Genomic DNA, 19803 nt, shown 5'->3' on the forward strand with positions numbered 1-19803 from the left:
ATGTGGGGGTTCCCAGGCTAGGGGTCTAATCTGAGCCACAGCTGCCAGCCTACACCACAGCCACAGCAACGCAGATTCCGAGCCGCGTCTGCGACCTACACCACAGCTCACGGCAACGCTGGATCCTTGACCCACTGAGCAAGGCCAGGGATGGAAACTGTATCCTCACAGAGACCACACTGGGTCCTTAACCCACTGAGCCACAACGGGAGCTCTGAGCTCCCTTTTCTCATCCTTGATCTTGATGGTCTTCAGAGTTGCCCTCGTACTGAGAAGTTTCTCCGACACTGTTTAAAACACCGCTGGTTACCCAAGTTGTGGTGCTTCCTGATGGACAGGAAAAATATCATGTTTAACCAACTGTGTGTCAAGTATGCGCCTGGCATATAGGATGTGCCTGGAGCTGTGTTGAACAAATGGTTTTATCAAAGTCTTATTGCCTCTTTAGAGGGAGACCGAAAGGCAAACAAGTGAATAAAGAAGACATACAGAACTTCCCGAAAACCAAGACGCCCATAACATCTCCTAAGGACCAGTTTCTTCCCTGGATAGAATCTTCACCCAGGTCAATGCCACTGGACTCAGAGAAGTTTGTCTCTCTTGCCACCCCAGTGACCAGCAGGAAAGGTCACTTCTTCAGGGAGGACACATCAACAAGGAGGCCACACCCAGTCAAAGCACAAACGTCTCGGGGCTGAAAGGCCTTTTGTCCTTTCAAAAATGATAAAAGCCTTCTGACCTCCCACCAAGAGCCAACCTGATATCAAAGAGCCAAGAGCCAACCTCCAATTCATCAGCATTCTCTGAATGAGATGAGAAAGACTTTTTTTTTTTTTTGGACTTTTTGCCTTTTCTAGGGCCACTCCCGCAACATATGGAGGTTCCCAGGCTAGGAGTCGAACTGGAGCTGTAGCTGCCACCCTACGCCAGAGCCACAGCAACGCGGGATCCGAGCCGCATCTGCGACCCACACCACAGCTCACGGCAATGCCGGATCCTTCACCCACTGAGTGAGGCCAGGGATCGAACCCACCACCTCATGGTTCCTAGTCGGATTTGTTAACCACTGAGCCACGACGGGGACTCCGGCGAGAAAGTCTTAATGGTGAATGTAGCAGCTGAGTAACAGGATGACGGTGCCACAGTAGGCAGAGAATCAAGGCAATGAGGTCAAAGCCTGGAGCCCACACCCACCTGGGATGGGGTATAAAAGGGCCAGGAGGGAAGGGGTTGTCAGATTCGGTGGCTTGGTTTTCCCAGCGGCTCTGAACCTCCTGTGCATCCTCAGCCCAACATGACTTCCTCTCGCATCAGCTCGTCCCACGCCCTGGGCTGCACCAACACCCTCGGCGCAAGAAATGTCTGCGTCTCCTCTGCTGACCTTGGTGGCCAGCCTGCGGCAGAGGTCAACGCCGACCCCCTGTGCCTCTTAGACACCCTGGCCCATGCCAACCGACCCTGCCTCTGTATGCCCCAGAGCTGCAACACCACCTGCCCCTTGCCAGGGACCTGCGACATTCCTGGCACCATTGGGGTCCGTGGGGCCTATGGTGAGGGCTTCCTGAACAGCCACGAGAAGCTGACCATGCAGTTCCTGAATGACCGGCTGGCCAGCTACCTGGAGAAGGTGCGGCAGCTGGAGGAGGACAACGCGGACCTGGAGAAGCAGATCCTGGAGATGAGCAAACGCCACGAGTCCACCATGCGTGGGACTACCAGGGCCACGTGTGCACCACCAAGGAGCTGCAGCAGAAGGTGAGGGGGGGTGTGGCGTGGGTCGGGTACAGGGTCCGAGGGAGGGGGAAGGACTGAGGGCTCAAGAGCTATGGGTTCTCGGACTCTCCTGAGTGTGAGTGTGGCCAGCACACAGAGAGTGGGTGCTGGTCTTCCTGCCTTTCCTCAGACCCTGTGCATCAAGGCTGAGAACGCCGGGCTGGTCGTCCAAGTCGACAATGCCGAGCTGGCCGTCCATGACTTTGGGACCAAGTAAGTGAGGGTGAAAGAGGGCTTAGAGCAACTCCATCCTTCCCCCTCCCTCCCAGTGCCCAAGTACTTTTTTTTTTTTTTTTTATCTTTTTGCTATTTCTTTGGGCCGCTCCCGTGGCATATGGAGGTTCCCAGGCTAGGGGTTGAATCGGAGCTGGAGTCGCCGGCCTACGCCAGAGCCACAGCAACGCAGGATCTGAGCCGCATCTGCAACCTACACCACAGCTCACGGCAACGATGGATCGTTAACCCACTGAGCAAGGGCAGGGACCGAACCCGCAACCTCATGGTTCCTAGTCGGATTCGTTAACCACTGCGCCACGACGGGAACTTCCCAAGTACTTTTTGAACGAGTGAATTATTATCCTTTTTCTTCCTTCTTAAATTCCCCCAATTAAAAAATTTTGTTCCAAGCCAAACACAGAAGGTAGATGAGAAAAAACACTGTCAAGCATCTATAGCCTGGTGTTAGTCCTTCCTGATTTATGGTCCATAAAAGTGTTGTAATAAGGTGGTCTGAGTTTATTAACTGGGAGCAAAGTGAGGTGATTTCAAGAAAAACAGAGCTATTGACAGCCACTGAATTTCATATGTAAGTCAGGGGATCCTCTTACAGATAGGTCAGGTACCGAGTCTTTCCACTAAACAAAGAGGAGAGGTGGAAAAAAAATCCAACCCAAGGAATAAAGGAGCAAATCAATGATCAGGCAGCTGATTATTGTGTATCATGCTCAGGAACGAGCCCTGTATCAAATTCTAAGATATGTGACCTTAGGCAGGTCCATTCATTGTTCTCAACCAAAGTTGCCTCAATTCACAATGAAATGTGCTCTGAGCCGTTTGAGAGTGGGCTCTGCGGCTAATTCATCCCCGAGGCCAGTGCTGGGCCCAGTGAGCCAATGAGGGTCCCAGCTGGTGCAGGAGGTGGGGGTGGGGCAGCCCAGAGGCTTCCTTGGCGTCCTGCTGACTGGCACCTCCCGTGATGGAAGGCACGAGACTGAGCGCTCCCTGCGCCAGGTGGTGGAGGTGGACCTGTGAGGGCTGCACAAGCTGCTGGATGACCTGAGCCTGGCCAAGGCTGACCTGGAAGCCCAGCAGGAGCCCCTGAAGGAGAAGCAGCTCTGCCTCAAGAGCAACCGTGAGCAGGTCTGGTCCTGCAGCTGCAGACTCTGGTGGGGGGAGGGTGGGGAGGGGGCGGGGCTGGAGAGCAAAGGGAGCCCTTCCACCCACTGGGCTCTGGGATTAGAACCTGGGCTCAGCTGGTGCCAGGGGGAGAGGATTGGTCTGGGTCTGAGGGTCAGGCTGTGCCAACAGGAGCAAGCTTCTCTGCTCTGAAGCTCTGCCTGGTGAATTAGGAAGGTCTCCCGATGAGCCTTCCCACTGGACCCTGGGCAAGTGCTTTTGCATCAGTGTGGGTTGGGGTCACCCCACCGGCTGCTCGTGGGGGAGGCCCTGGTGGCTGTGGGGTCTGGAAAAGCCCTTCTCTCTCTCTGGGTGTTGGTGCGGGTGTGCCCACAGGAAGTGAACACCCTGAAACGCCAGCTGGGGGACAAGCTCCGCATTGAGCTGGACGCGGTGCCCACCATGAACCTGGGCACGGTGCTGGAGGAGACACGGTGCCCGTACAAGGCTATGGTGGAGACCCACCGCCGTGATGGGAAGCAATGGTTCCAAGCCCAGGTGAGGACGCAGCTGCGGAGCGGGGAGAGACCAGGCTTCTGTTCAGGGTCAGTGAGCTGACCTGTGTGCTCTCTGACCCACTCACTGTGCTTCAGTCTGAAGGCATCAGCCTGCAGGCCACGTCCTGCTCGGAGGAGCTGCAGCGCTGCAGGGTGAACGCCCTGGAGGCAGAGCGCCAAGTGCAGCACGACCTGGTAGGACCCTCTCCTCCCTCATAGCGACTAGTTTGGAGTCCCCACTACCCTGTGGGAGTTCCTCCCTCCTCATTGCATATCGGTTTCTTTATATTTATTGTCAAGGTCATGTCTGACCCAGAAACACACCTTGAAAAGTCAGTCTTTTTACTTTTGGAAAAGATAGTGACGCATAGGCATTCATTACCCAAAATCTGAGCCCTAACTTGTTGGGGTCAGTTAATGGAGCTGTAGGGATGACTCATATGCAGACAGTTAAGCTTTGGAAGCAGAACTCTTTGGGGAAAAGTCTTGTTCATTGTTGATTTGATTTATTCAGAGCTCTGGGGTGTGAGTTCCTGAAAATTTTCTGGGTTTCCATGCCGTGGCAGCTCCGGCCATCGTTATCATGGGTGAGGTTTAGTGCATTTAGCTTCCGCGAGGCCTTGGGTCTCTCACCCCATTATGCCGCATGACAGAAGGACCGTCTGCAGAACTCGCGGTGTGACGCCAAGGCCCACTTTGGCGCCGAGCTGGCCCAGACGCAGACCCGCATCAGCAACGTGGAGGAGCAGCTGTCTGAGATCCCGGCGGACCTGGAGCGGCAGAACCAGGAGTACCAGGTGCTGCTGGATGTCCAGGCCCGGCTGGAGGGTGAGATTGCCACATACTGGAACCTTCGAGGTCTGCAAGTATGTAGCCTGATATTGTTTAGCTCAATGTCATATGTCAAAGCAGAAACCTTTTATTAGGAGTGACCTAAAAGGAGAGAGTGGCATTGCAGACCCCATCTTTGGGGACAAACTTACTTCCTAGTAAGCTTGGAGGTCTGCCTGGACGTAGAGGACTGTGTGCTGGAGCTCAGCAGCCTTGCCATCCGTCCGGTGAACTGCTTTATGCTCCCAGATGCTAGTCTTTGCCACAGGGCCTGGGGTTTTGAGAGGTCTGTGCGTTTAGGTTTTGCTGAATTCTCTCTGGAATGTTCCAGGGCTGCTTCTCTCTAAGCATTTAAAGTTATCGAGTAGGGGAATTCTGCTGTTGGTTAAGGATCTGGTGTTGTCGCTGCTGTAACTCTGGTTACAGCTGTGGTGTGGGTTTGATCCCTGACCTGGGAACTTCTGCATGCTGAGGACACAGCCAAAAAACAAAAACAAAACCAAAACCAACCAAACAAAAAAAACCCAACTGAAAAAGAAATAGATGTTTTAATGGAGTTCCTGTTGTGGCTCAGTGGGTTTAAAAACCTGACTAGTATCCATGAGGGTGCAGGTTTGATCCCTGGCCTTGCTCAGTGGGTTAAAGATCCGGCATTGCTGCAAGCTGCAGCGGAGATCAGGGATGCGGCTCAGATTTGGTGTCGCTGTGGCTTGGGCTCCGATTCAGCCCCTAGCCTGGGAACCTCCATTTGCCAAGAGAGTGGCCCTAAAGAGACCAAAAAAAAAAAAAATTGCATAGGGCATTTGTACTTCTTCTTTAATTAATTAATTAATTAATTAATTAATTTATATTTTAGGGCCACACCCGTGGCATATGGAAGTTCCCAGGCTTGGGGTTGAAACAGAGCTGCAGCTGCCAGCCTGCACCGCAGCCACAGCAACGCCAGATTTGAGCTGCGTCTGTAACCTATGCTGCAATTCACGGCAATGCCGGATCCTTAACCCACTGAGTGAGATCAGGGATTGAACCTGTATCCTCATGGATACTAGTCAGGTTCTTAACCTGCTGAGCCACAATGGGAACTCCATATTGTATTTTCTCATTAAAAAAATCTGCCATTCTTTATGACTTATTCTCTCATTTTGGTTCCTTAATATGGTTGTGACAAAGGGAGGACAGGCAGTGCAACCCTGCGAGCAATAGGAACAAAAGCTGTGTTTAAATGAAGAGAGTGGCTGGCCTTGGCCTGTTCCTGCTGCGCCAGTCTCTCTGCTTTTCTCTCTGCCATTTTCCTTTCCATGTGGGAGAGGACACTGGCTTTGCACACGGGCCCTCGGAGCTCTGGCTGCAGCCTGACTATGACAAGCCACTTTCTTAGCCTACAGGGACCTCTAAGGTCTAAGCCCCCTCTGTTCTTCCAGTTCTAAAGTATCTCTTTTGTGCTTTCATGCATGTCTCATGCCAAAGCTTAAACACCTTTTTATTTTTTTATTTTTTTTGTCTTTTGGTTGTTTTTTTTTTTTTTTTCAGGGCTGCACCCATGGCATATGGAGATTTCCAGGGTAGGGGTCTAATTGGAGCTGTAGCCACTGGCCTAGGCCAGAGCCACAGCAACGCAGGATCCGAGCCTCGTCTGCGACCTACACAACGGCTCATGGCAACACTGGATCCTTAACCCACTGAATGAGGCCAGGGATCGAACCAACACGGTTCCTAGATGGATTCGTGAACCACTAAGCCACAACAGGAACTCCAAATACCTTTTTAAAAATCTCTCCACAGGCTTCCCGGCAACTTGTGTGCAACTTTAGTCTCCAGCACCTGATCAGCCCCTGCAGCCTGCACCCCCCCTGCCCCCTGCTCTCCCTGTCTTTCCAGGCTTCCTCAGGCCTCCTGTGGGTCCTGCTCATCACCTCGAGGCTGACAAACTCCTCAGCCAGAGGCGCCAGAAAATAGGAACCATCTATAGCCTTAAACTCCACCCAAAAGCCTGCTACCCCAGGCCTTTCTTCCCCAGCCAGCCCCGGGGGGATGGAAGCCAGGCAGTGCTTCCCTACAGATGGGTTTTCCGGTCCAGCAGCTCAGCCCCAGCCCCTGGATTTGTGCTTCCTCTCTTCAGGGTATCCATCTTGCTTCATTTCCTCTCTTTTGCTGCCTCCTGGTCTCTCTGAGATGAGGCAGGTCGCCTCGCTTTTATTTTGCTAATAAACTTCACTTCTGCAGTGGAAGGAGCCCAGTGCCCTTTGGTCTGTTTCCCCATTCCTCTCTGGGAATAATGCTGGGAGCTCCCTGAGCCAGCCGTTCCATAAAAATAGGGGTTGTAGTTCATTCACCAGAGTGGTTCTGGGAGATGGCAAAGCCAGTGGGGAGAGTGATTAGAAATGGAATTGCAGGAGTTCCCTGGTAGCCTACTGGTGAGGGACTTGGCATTATCACTGCTGTGGCTTGGGTTAATGCTGTGGCATGGGTTTGATCCCTGGCCCAGGGATGTCTGTGGCCAAGAAAAAAAAAAAAAAGTGGAAGTGCAGCAAAATGGCAAAGATGAGAGATACTCAGCTCTTGGCCTGACCAAACCTGTTTAGAGCCAGATTCACAGAGCCTTTAAAATACAGACTAATACAGATTAAATACCACCCCCCCTTTCTGCGTGATGCCATCCGGTCCTTGTACAAAGGAAAAGCTCAGGTCAGAGGTTTTGCCTGGCCCCTCTAGAACACTCTACCTATAGTCAGCTTTTGTGATCACATGCCCATCATGAGCAAGACACTGAGCCAGGGCGTCATAGGCATTGTGACACAGAGTCCCATAAAAACCCTGCAAAGAGGGAGAGGCTGTTACTCTTCTCAGCTGGTGGCTGAATCAAGGCTTGAACCCCAGTCTCTTTGAACTAGATGCAAAGCCCATACTTTGGAAACTTTGAAGGGGCAAAAATATTAAACATGAGAAGGTGTAGGGCGCTGGTTCTAAAAGTCTGGCCCTCCAATCAGTAGTACCAGCATCACCTGGGAATTTGTTGGAAAGGCAAATCCTTGGGCCCCACCCCAAGTTTTCTGAATAAGCAGTCTATTTCTTTTGATCCTCCCAGGTGTTTCTATGCACACTCAAATTTGAGATCCACTGGATTAGGGGCTTTATTTGGGGTGTGAGATCTGACTGGCCAGACCCTCTCAGAAGGGATGGGCCTTACTCTCCTGATGGATCTCATGCATGAGGAGCTATCCCATTATGATAGTGCTGAACATGTTAAATGATGGTAACTGCCGAGCCGTCACACTATTGGTCTAGAAAAGACCAAACTCACCCACCCAGACCACCCCTCTGACCGTCCCATGGGCTCCAAGGGCAAGTCCTTCTGGCGGCTGTCCAGTGTGGAACTTGCAGTCAATAGACACATGAACAAGGAGTTCCGTATTTAGGCAGCCGCGGCCTTCAGAGAGCAGCATCAGAGCTAGCCAAGCAGTGAGTTCCCTGTCACTGGAGGCATTCACAGATGGCCTTTCCAACAACCTGATGAGGACATTGAGGAGGTCACTCAGGCATCTGATGAAGCTGGATGAGATGGTTGTAGAGGGTCTTTTAGCCCCCACATTTGATGACTCCCTGTTTCTAGGTCCTATGAATCAGTGAAACTACAAATGGAGGCCTCACATTGACTCTGGTAGCTGGTTATTGTCTTTCGTCCTTACTACGTGAACTCTCTGAATCAGAGAAACTTGCTGAGAAATTTACAAAGTCCAGCTGATGGTTGTTGAGTCCAGCCCATCCTGATGCAGGAGGGACAATAAGACCCAGTGGTGGAGAGAGATTAAGCCAGGATCTGTTGCTGTACCTCCAACAGCTCTCAAACCTGGAATCCTGTCTATTGGCCACTGTCTATGAAGACAGGACTGACAGGCTTGGGAGCCATCAGGACTTCCACCATAGAAAGTTCTGGAAGGGTCAGAGGCTGTCACACCCTTTCCCTCTATTCTTTTTCCCAAGCATAGAGGTGTTTGGGCACAGATGACGCATGCCTGAGGTGCTTACCCAAGAGTAGTTCCCAATAAGAAAGAGCAGTCTGCACCAGTCTTAATTTAGCACCTGGCCCATACACCTTCACCTCTTCCTTTGTACTTAAATAGCTCCTTTCATCCAAGTTCAAAGCTGTCTAACAAAAGAAAGCTACTTATTCTTGCACCACGAGAGAGGAGGCAAGCCTTGTTCTTCCCACATAAGGAGAGGGAGAGAAGATGAGTCACTTAGTGATGGAGGGATTCTTCTGGGGACATGAGGTGAGTCAATGGGGCCCCAAAGTGGCCCCAAAGTGATTGACCTGTGCTTGTAAAGTTCATGTCATCTGTAATTAGAATATTAGCTTTGATGAGAAATTGTGTGTGTGTGTGTGTGTGTGTGTGTGTGTGTGTGTGAGAAGTGATTTGGGTTCCTTGGAAGGAATGTTGGGTAGAGGATAATTATTCTTGGGGAGGTGAGAAGAACTTCCTTGGAGACCAGAGACTCCATCACTACTGCCACCACCACCATTATTATCCTTTTCATCATCTCATCACATATCTTCATCATCATCATTGATGCTCATTCATCGAGTTCTTACTATGAGTCAGGGATACTCATGTTATGATCTAAGTTAGGGATACGTTTTTATTTTTATATATGTATGTCTGTACGACTTTTGAGGGCCACACCCACTGCATATGGAAGTTCCCAGGCTAGGCGTTGAGTTGGAGCTACAGCTGCCAGGCTACACCACAGCCACAGCAATGCCAGACCCGAACCATGTCTGTGACCTATACCACAGTTCACCACAACGACGGATCCTTAACCCACTGAGTGAGGCCAGGGATCGAATGTGCATCCTCACAGAGACAACTCCAAGTCCTTAACCCATTGAGCCACAATGGGAACTCCTACAAAGAACTGTCATATATGTCATCCAATTTGAGCCCCCACTCCCCAAACCTGAGAGAGACAGAATAGGCTTCAAAATCCGCATTTTGCAGCAGAAAACATTTATGGCTATGGAGGTAAAATGCCCCCCCACCCCATCCCCCTCAAACCCAAGGCTTTGCATTCCTGGCCCATTGCCCCTTCCCTGCACCAAACTGCTAAGGACTTTGCTGGAGGTATGTGTGGATAAAACTTCACTTTCAGACCCAGTCTCCAAGGCTGGGGTCGGGTGGCTGAGATGGAATTTGAAGGACCTGGAATCGTCCTAAGAATAATCTTCCTGGCGCTTCCTCCCAGCCTGCAATATCCTCCCCATCCAAACACATTTCAGACTGAACTTCTGGTCTCTGGTTGTCTCCTAGCTTCTCTCAGCTGAGGCTCCCCCTTGAGGCTAGTTTTTGTACCCAAGCCTTCCTCGCGTCATCTCTTCCTCCATCTTCCCCCCTGGTGGTCAGATGTTCTAAGCACGTGCCTCAGTCATTCACATTGGCTCCAAGACCCTCCACCAAGATGCCTCCACCCCGAGTAACTCTCTCTGATCCCGAGGGTGGAAAGCTCTGTCCACTCACCAGCAAGGTCACACGTCACTCCATTTCTTCCATTAGTCTCGTTCCCTTTTCCAGGAAGAGGAAGCTCTTTCACTTGCTTGACTTAGCATGGCCTCTTTTCTGTCTTCTGCCCTATGTCCCATCCCCGGAAGCCTTTTTCTCCTGCTTTGAAACTCAGCAAGCACAGATCCTACGGGGTTGCTGCAGGGCTGAAGCACTGAGCATTCCCCGTCATCACCCCATGGCAGCAACAGCCAGTATCAAATAACTAATGGCCAGGCCTGGTTAAAGAAGAGATTCTTCAAGTGATTAGGAGTCTAACGAGAGCAGTCGTTTGAAGCCTACCTGTGCGTCACCTTGAGAGTGGAGTCACCAATAAATCTCCTTTGGGGGAGGGCAGGAAAATAATCTGAAATGGCCTCATCCTTCTCCTCCTGGCTGAGAACTATGAACTGGGTTGAAATGGCCTGACTGGAGTTTGGCGCAGGAATGGGTGTGGGAAGAAGTGGGAGGAGGGAAGGAAGGAACTCGGGGGAGGATGAAGGACCCACAGGTACTCCCTTATGTTGGGGTTAGTTGTAGACCTGGCTGTCTGCTCAGCAGGACTGAGAGCATGCCATCCTCCCCTCCCCTGTCCCCACCCTCCCACCATTCCTCCCCCCCGCCCTTCCCCATCCTTCCTGGGACTGTGTCAGGCTCTTGGTAGAAGTTCAACAAATGAGTGTTGCCCTCAATATCATATGTATAGCTTTCTAATTACATCAAGTGCAAATGTATTTCCAAACATCCATCTCACACTTTTTAAATAGCTCAACTCCTTATCTTGATATTTCTCATATACTTTGAGGCCCCATTTTAGCCTGAGTTGATCATAAAAAGATAATCCACCATGGGAACGATGACTCTTCTGTTTCAACTTAGTTCCGTGCCCAGCATGGAGAAGCTGATACATAAATGTGTTTTGAGAAAACTGAATTCTGTAGCAGCACTATTTACAATAACCAATACATGGAAACAACCTAAAGGTCCACCAGATAAATGGATAAAGAATATGTGGTACATATATTCAATGGGATGCTACTCAGCCATAAAAAGAATGAAATAATGCCCTTTACAGCAACATGGATGGACTTAGAGATTACCATACGAGGCGAAATAAGTCAGAAAGAGAAAGACAAATACTGTATGACATCGCTTGAATCTAAAATATGGCACGAATGAACTTATCTACAAAACAGAAAAAAAGACTCATAGGCATGGAGAACAGACTTGTGGTTGCCAAGAGGGGAGGGAGTGGGGAAGGATGGAGTGGGAGTTTGGGATTAGCACATGCCAAGTATTATATACAGAATGAATAAACAACAAGGTCCTACTGTACAGCACAGGGAACTGTATTCAATAGCCTGTAATAAACCATAATGGAAGAGAATATGAAAAAGAATAAATATATGTAAAACTGAATCACTTTGCTGCACAGCAGAAATGAACACAACAATGTAAACCAACTATACTTCAATAACATACATTTTAAAAAAGAGAAAAAACTGAACTAAGTAAAAAGGTGGGTTTAATAGTGCCTTGACCGCTCAATTTCTCTCTGAATGAATACAATTTGCAAGTAGTTCAATGAGAAATCAAGAGAGTACATGAAGTCAACTTCTAATTTATATGAGGCCATGGAGAATTTACAACTCCAGAGTCCCATCTTCCCAATTCAAGAAGCAAATTCACTCAAGCCTATTGATGTTGTGAAAACATTGCAAGAAAGAAGCTAGATTTACAAGGGACAGTAGCATTATGTTTACTTACCAGCCAGTTCATCCGTTGTCTCCCTCCTGAATTCTTGTGCCATTTCACCTTCTGCAGGGAAACAAGGACTCTCCAGGAGAAACGAGCAGGTGACAAAGTATAGCCTGTACTTTGCTGCATCTTCTGTGGGGTTGCCACTTGCCCACGGCCTGAAGCCATGCAGGTCTGACTACACTGTTCCTTTCTTCCTTTCTCCTCCTCACACTCAGGAGCAGGTGCCCCTTTAGGACATTTTGCCTCCTGGGTGTTGACCACAGTGCATTTCTCAGTCACAGGCAGAACTCACACTGGGTGGTGGAGGTGCTGCTCTGGTCTGGACACCTTAGAGCAATGTCATTTCTGTCCGAGGCCTCAGAAGCTGTGGTCCCATGTCTGTAGATATTTTCTGAGTCCTCATTTACATCTTGCAGGACACTCAGCAGGCTGGACCACTTTTCTGTGCATCAATTCAAGTTACCCTGGCTACTTCTCAGCTTTCCATCCTCATTGAAGACAAGTTAGCTTTGATCAGCATGGCCCGGCGTGGTTCTGAGCAGTCTTTCCAGGTTTCCTCGTAGCCTCTTCTTTGTGTTCTTATATCTTATTAAACACACCTCTCCCTGTTTCCATCTCTCCCCATTTCTCTGGTCTTTCTGCACTGCATGCAGATTCTCCTTTTGCGTTTTTGCTGACCCAACCCTTGAGTCTTCTCATACCTAGAACCTAGACATTCTCCTTTGCTTAAAGTCTCCATGATGCTATGCTGGCCAATCAGTAGATAAGACCAAAGAGCTTGGAGGCTGCTGCTGGCATTTAGTGTGGGCTCCCTGTGGGGAGGAAGGCAGGACTGCATTCCATATTGCTGGAAATCCAGTGCTTTGGAGCAGGCTGACAAGAGTTGCACAGCAGAGACCTGAGCTGCTCCCTATGAGCAAATGCGCATCAATCTGAATCACAGGGCTTTCTATTTGTTCCAAGCTTGGATGAGTGAGGCAGGAGCTCTCTGTGACCGCCGCCTCTGCTTGGCCTTGCTTCCTTCCTCTGGGAAGTCTCAGTGATCTGCCTCAGGACCCACCTATTTTTTCCCCCTTAATTGCCTGGGAGGAAAACAAGAAATTTTGATTTTATTAAGCGTCTGGAGCTTTTGGTTTGAATTGCATTAGAGTGAGTGGCGAGGATGGCTTTAGGGAGGGTAGAGGAAAGACCTTTCATCTGGACTCAAGCAGAGCAGCACGAATACTGTCATGAAAGCTCACCCGGGAGAAGGACTCCAATAAGTTGTCAATAAAACTGCCTCTGGCAGGCAGCCAAAGCCACAGTGGGGGTTGAGGAGCTGATGCAGAAGGTACTTGGGAGTGCCTATAATTAGGCAACTTTTATATGTCTGAAACTTTGGTCACCCCTTCCTCAGACCTTCTGGTGCCTCCCTTCACCTCCCAAATCTACCCCAGATGACTCCAAGTTTGCCTTGCAAAATCTCCTGCTTATGCTCTGTCCCCTCGTTTTCACTCCTAGGTGCCCAGGTCCTCAGGTTCAATTATATGACCACAGAGCAACCCTTTGGTACCTTTCAAAGTTTCGTTCTTGAACCATATTGCATATAACCCCATAAGGCTGATGGTGGGAGCCCAAGACAGGATACGGTGCCTCTTCCTAGGGTGTCAATTTTACTTGGAGAATTGGGCAAAATGTTAGTAAGTCTAACTGGACATTTTAAAGTGTTTTATGTTAAAGCCAACAGGAAGTTTTCATGCCTGAGGAGGCTCCGTTGGGCTATTTCCTTACTGGAGGGACTGATTTATTCTTTTCTCACACCTGCCTCCGGATACTTCCCCTAGATAATTTAAATGCATTTTGGGGGATCTCTCAACTTGCATTTTTGTCAGCTTTTTTTTTCCAGACGATCTCTCCTTCTAGAACCTTCCCTGTTCTCAGACTAATTCTCAAAGCCTCTATCGTTCAAATTCCTCTCTAGTCCTTTAAAGGGAACTGCATGTAGCATTACACAAAGAGCTGTCCATTCTTCTTGGCCATGGCTGGAGTCAATCCTTATCCATCTCAAGGTTTCCAAAGTTTGAGCTGCTACATTGCTGAAGGATTCTTCTCTCAATGCAGATGGCAAGGGAGTCCACTGCTGCCTCTAAATGCATCATATTCCTCGATTCAATCCCAGTCCCTCCCTGGATGTGCCAGGTGGGCCAGGAGATGAGCATGATGATGGTTTTACTGGATCATGTGTTGTAAAGAAGTGTCATCGGATGGACTGACTCCTAGTTAACGAGGGCAGTTACTTGGGCTAGACCATGGGGCCGCTTTGAAGATCTACCGCAGGACTCTGTGGTATGGGTGTAAGCCTGAAGAGGAGTCCTGACTTAACAGGAAGCCCAAGTAAAAAAAAATTTATGGGATAAGGGACTCTTCTGAGGAAGGCCAATAACAGACTGAAGCAAAGGGCATTTGAAAAGCAGAGAAGAAGTAAAAAGAAAAATGACGTTACAGACCTTGTCCACACCCTCTGCAGAGGGGGTATAAATGCTCCCTAGAAGCTGGAGACTCACAAGCTCCTTGGAGAACTTGGGCTCTCTCTTCAGCCGGGTACCTCACTCCCTGCAGCATCATGCCTTACAGCTTCTGCCTGCCCAACCTGAGCTGCCGCTCCAGCTCCTCCTCCAGGCCCTGCGTGCCCTCCAGCTGCCAGGGTATCACCCTACCCGGAGCCTGCAACATCCCTGCCACTGTGAGCAGCGGCAACTGGTTCTGCGAGGGCTCCTTCAATGGCAACGAGAAGGAGACCATGCAGTTTCTGAACGACCGGCTGGCCAACTACCTGGAGAAGGTGCGCCAGCTGGAGCGGGACAATGCAGAGCTGGAGAGGCAGATCCTGGAGCGGTCTCAGCAGCAGGAGCCCCTGGTGTGTCCCAACTACCAGTCCTACTTCCGGACCATCGAGGAGCTCCAGCAGAAGGTGAGGGACCTTGCTGTCATCTCTCAGAGAGGGGAGGTGGCTATGCCTCTCAATCTGTGGGAGAGAACCGTGTTTCTTGTGTCTGAGCCATCATGATCCTGGCTTCCTTCTTTTACCTTCAAAATGGCTTTTTAAAGAAGCCAATGCCTTTATATTTCTTTTCAATCCCCACTTAGTAACTCTCATGCCCCCAGATCCTGTGCAGCAAGTCCGAGAACGCCAGGCTGGTGGTGCAGATCGACAATGCCAAACTGGCCGCCGATGACTTCAGGACCAAGTGAGTTGTGCAGAATTCACACTGGGGACCACCGCCTTCTGTTCAGTCTCTAAAAGGGATTTCCATAGCTTCCTGGACAACAGTCCAAGCCATCAGCTGTCAAGGGTTCTGCAGAGGATCAAGGGGGAGGAGAATCAAGCAAAGGAATCACAGAAGTAGACGGAGGACTCGAATTTTTGGATCAATTTTGAGTCTTGACTGAGCCTCCAGAACCCTCTGTCTCCTGGGTCTATTCATTGCTGAACATGGGAAGACAGGGTAGGATTCTCCCAGGTCATTCCTGGGTCTTCAAGTTCTGCCCATCACTGCTCTGACCCTATCCTGGTGCAGGTATGAGACGGAGCTGGGCTTGCGGCAGCTGGTGGAGTCAGACATCAATGGCCTGCGCAGGATCCTGGACGAGCTGACCCTCTGCAAGGCTGACCTGGAGGCCCAGGTGGAGTCCCTGAAGGAGGAGCTGCTCTGCCTGAAGAGCAACCATGAGGAGGTGAGTCCAGAAACCAGAAATGAAGAAACCTGACTCAGCCTCAGGCTGAGGGCAGCTTTTGTGATTTGGGGGTAGCAAAATCAGAAATCAGTCTTTTAAATGTCCTTTAAAAACGCCAAAACTTCACGATGAAGGGAAACGTCCAGAGAGGAACCCTATCCACCATCCCAGATAAGCTGTATCTTTCACTTGAAACCGGCGCATGCATCACTTGACCAGCCCAGAGCACCTCTGTGGGCTTGTGATTGGTTGCTGTGTTGGAGGATGAATCCCAGGGTTGCTCATATGTTGTGCAAAATCGTTTCTCTCCCCTCAAAGCCAAAATATCCAGCCTGGTGACTATGAGTCTCCACTCTCAAAGTCTTGGAGAAGAATAATCTGAGGTTCCTTCTCACTCTTGGGAGGCCCTGTGACAAGATCTGAATGGCAAGACCTGTTTGATATGCAATCTGAAATTGTGCCACCACTTCTTTTCATTTTGAGATCAGCAGCAGCCAATCTGCAACCTGGGAAAGCTGGGTTATAGTCCTTCCTTGAGTGGCACCTGAGAAAACCCTTGGGAATTTTTTTTTGGCTCTTTTTTTTTTTTTTTTAAAGGGCAGCACCTGTAACACACGGATGCTCCCAGGCTATAGGTTGAATCAGAGTGGCCGCTGAGGCCTATGCAACCTGAGATCCGAGCTGCGTCTGTGACCTACATACACCACAGCTCATGGCAACGCCGGATCCTTATCCCACTGAGCAAGGCCAGGGATCAAACCCGAGTCCTCATGGATACTAGTCAGGTTTGGTACTGCTGAGCCATGATGGGAACTCTGGAAATTCTCTTTGAATCCAAGCGCCATGGCAGAGCCATGGTGGGAAGGAGCTATGTGTGTGGAGCACAGGCCACCTTGCTTTCCAAGGCCACACTGTTCCACTAGAAGTTCCTTTCCCAAGGAAATGGACCAACAGGACTTCAACAAGCAGTGCCATAGGGTCCACTCTTCATGGTGGACAGTCACTCTCTCCTTCTCTCCATTCACAGGAAGTCAACTCCCTCCGGAGCCAGCTCGGGGACCGCCTCAACATCGAGGTGGATGCCGCTCCCACCGTCGACCTGAACAGCGTGCTCAGCGAGACCAGGAGCCAGTACGAGGCCCTGGTGGAGACCAACCGCAGGGACGTGGAGGAATGGTTCGCCAGGCAGGTGGGCATCCCGGGCCCCGGCCACGCGGGCCCCTGGGCCCCTCCCTCGGGGCCCCGCAGGCAGGGTCTGATCCCGTCTCCTCCCCGCTGGCCTTTCAGACCGAGGAGCTGAACAAGCAGGTGGTGTCCAGCTCGGAGCAGCTGCAGTCCTACCAGGCGGAGATCATCGAGCTGAGACGCACGGTCAACGCCCTGGAGGTGGAGCTGCAGGCCCAGCACAACCTGGTGGGTGTGGGGGAGGCTCCTGGGGAGGAGGGGAGCTGGGCGGGGGTGGGGGGGGTGGTCAGGGTCCCCGGGAGGCCCTTGGGCTGTCCTGTCCTCAGCTCGTGGGGCTCGTGGCCTCCTGGGACCGCGTGCAGAAGCCCTTGGGGGAGCAGGCGTGTGACCCCGGCCCCCTTGCCGCCGCAGAGGGACTCTCTGGAGAACACGCTGACGGAGACGGAGGCCCGCTACAGCTCGCAGCTGGCCCAGGTGCAGGGCCTGATCGGCAACGTGGAGGCTCAGCTGGCGGAGATCCGGGCTGACCTGGAGCGTCAGAACCAGGAGTACCAGGTGCTGCTGGACGTGCGGGCCCGGCTGGAGAGTGAGATCAACACGTACCGGGGGCTGCTGGAGAGCGAGGACTGCAAGTGAGTACCCAGCTGCAGGTGCTTGATGGAGCCATGGCATCTGTCTCAGTCGGACGCCTGGCCAAAGTTGCATACCTTGGAAAGGAAATTATGCCCTCAGAGCAGACAGGCTGAAACAGAACTCAGAAAACAGTGTGGCTATCATGAAAACATACAAAGGCGGGACTTGCTTGATGTACACACTGACTTTGTACAGTCGAGTCTCTGCCTTTTGCTGTGATGATATGGAAATGGGATCAAGGATATTTGTTCGATTTTATAATGCTGTATTGTGTGGCGGGTGAATTTCCAAATGCTACCTAATCTGACCTTGTAGTTACCACGAGACTGGCAAGCCCCCCTATTGTCCTCCTTCTGGGGCTTGGAGGGGTTAAGTGACTTATCCAAGGTCACCAGCTGGAAATTGAAGTGGGTGGGGGGCTGCGACCAGAGTTTCTGAGCCTCTGTCCAGCGCTGCAGGACAGAAAGTCCTTGAGCACTGATAGTGATGGTAAGAGCAGGGGAGCCCGTGCCCTTCTTTGTTACAGGTCAGGTCAAGTCCAGACGGGCAGTGCACTCTTGGGGTCCCTCTGGCATACATCACAAGCCCCCCTCAATTCGTTGTTCGCATCTCTCTCTTTCTCCAGGCTGCCCTGCAACCCCTGCGCCACGACCAACGCCAAGACCATCACGCCCTGTGTGTCCAATCCCTGCCCCCCCTGTGCCCCTGCTGTCCCCTGCACACCCTGTGTCCCCCGCCCCCGCTGCGGGCCCTGCAACTCCTTTGTGCGCTAGAGCCCAGGAGTTGCCAGAGGAGCAAGGAGGCAGGGCCCAGGCTTCTAGAGCTTTAACCTGGCCCTGGTTCATTCCACCAAACTGGCCTGAAAACCCAATTTGCGTGGTTGGAGCTGCCCCAGGGAGGCAGTGATGAAACCCACCCAACCTACTCCAGACCATTCCCTGACTACCCTTTCCTGCGTTGGGGACTGTTTCTTCTTGGCTTGCCCAGAGAACCCTCTGACGTGCCAGCGGCCCTCCCTCGTAACCTCCCAATAAACTTGATTTCCTTGGCAAAGCAGATGCCTTTCTCATTGGTATTCATTTGTCTCACCGCGCCCGTCACTCTATAAAAAGCCACTTGAATGCAAGGCCATGTCATGGCTTCACTCTTGGATACAAGAGCCATTCCATGCCTGGTAGGCAGAGGCCTGGCTCGGTGCCCTGGCCTCACGGATGAGGAGGCAGGGTGGTAAGAAAGAGGGCACTGTGTCCCCATCTCCCCTGGGCCATTTCTGGATTCTTCTCACCTCCCCCTCTCGGCCGGGACATCTCTTAGAGCAGATTGTATCCAAATCTCAAGTGAGCACATATGAGCCAGGAGCTGGAAAGAGGCTCATCTTTCTCAGCAGGAAGTTGTAGGTCCAGCACTGCATTATTATTATGGGTTATTGGTGGTCCAGGCAGCCTCAGGACCACTCGGCGAAGGGGCCCTCTGGCTTGGCAGCTGTGCCCATGACTTCTTCCTTCCCCCAATGTCCTTCCTGGGGATCCTTCTCAGCCTGGGCTCCAGCTGCTCGCTTCTCCTCCCCGATTCTGGGGCTCGGGGACCCCACCCACTTTTCCTTTAATACTTCCACTTCCTCTGTTTGATTCAACCAATACCTGTTGGACGCGTGTTCAGAGTCTGGATGGTGGTGGCAGTGGTGGTGGGTGGGGGGAGACCCATAAAGAAAGACACTCTCCTGGCTGCATGTTATTTCTAATTTGTTCAAGGGATCAAATTAGCCCTGGTGCTGTTAGAAGCATCGTCCCCAGCCCTGTGAACACTCAGGTTGGTGCTGCAGGCAAACCTCAGGGTACTGAAAGTGGCATCAGCATTCAGCAAGAATGGGTATCTTTCAGAGATCCTGTGGAGGCTCAACTAGTGTCCATCTAGTATCCATGAGGATGCGGGTTCACTGGCCTCGCTCAGTGGGTTAAGGATCAGTGTTGCCATGAGCTTCGGTGTAGGTCCCAGACACGGCTCAGATCTGGCATTGCTGTGGCGGCAGCTTAGGCTGGTAGCTGCAGCTCTAATGGGACCCCTAGCCTGGGAACTTCCATATGCCACATGTGTGGGGGCCCCCCCCCCAAAAAAAAGGAAAAGTAAAAAGAAAGAAAATAAAAAGAAGAATGGGTATCTTTCCTTCACTCTTATGAAGAGCTTACAGAGAGGAGCAGAGTGCTGCCAACACCCCGATTTTTTAAAATTTTGATAAAATGTATATAACATTAAAGCGACCATTTTTACCACTTTTAGCATACAATTCTGTGGTGCAGCCATCACCACTACCCATCTCTAGAACTTTTTCATCATCTCAAATGGAAGCTCTGGACTCATTAAACAATAACTCCCCAAGCTCGCCTGCCCCAAGGCCCTGGTAACCTCTATTCTATTTCCTGTCTGTATGAATTTGACCATCCTGGGTTCCTTGTGTAAAGAAATGGAATTGGGAGTTCCCA

General features: G+C 51.0%; 2 protein-coding genes across 2 annotated transcripts; both read left to right on the plus strand.

The window, feature by feature from the left end:
- Window positions 1-1294: 1294 nt before the first annotated feature.
- LOC125113838 (keratin, type I cuticular Ha8-like) lies at window positions 1295-6452 on the plus strand. The gene is given in 8 exon segments (XM_047756789.1): window positions 1295-1706; window positions 1709-1755; window positions 1904-1986; window positions 2976-3132; window positions 3505-3666; window positions 3762-3860; window positions 4319-4531; window positions 6375-6452. Coding segments are annotated over 8 exon segments (1251 nt in total).
- Window positions 6453-14338: 7886 nt separating this feature from the next.
- On the plus strand, window positions 14339-18379 carry LOC125114871 (keratin, type I microfibrillar 48 kDa, component 8C-1). Its single transcript, XM_047758474.1, has 7 exons — window positions 14339-14741; window positions 14936-15018; window positions 15349-15505; window positions 16533-16694; window positions 16793-16918; window positions 17102-17322; window positions 17949-18379. Exons 1-7 carry the CDS (start codon window positions 14394-14396, stop codon window positions 18094-18096), a joined length of 1245 nt encoding a protein of 414 aa, XP_047614430.1. The 5' UTR covers window positions 14339-14393; the 3' UTR covers window positions 18097-18379.
- Window positions 18380-19803: the final 1424 nt, after the last annotated feature.

The sequence above is a fragment of the Phacochoerus africanus genome, chromosome 14 (genome assembly GCF_016906955.1).
Source record: "Phacochoerus africanus isolate WHEZ1 chromosome 14, ROS_Pafr_v1, whole genome shotgun sequence".
NCBI classification, from domain to species: Eukaryota; Metazoa; Chordata; class Mammalia; order Artiodactyla; family Suidae; genus Phacochoerus; species Phacochoerus africanus.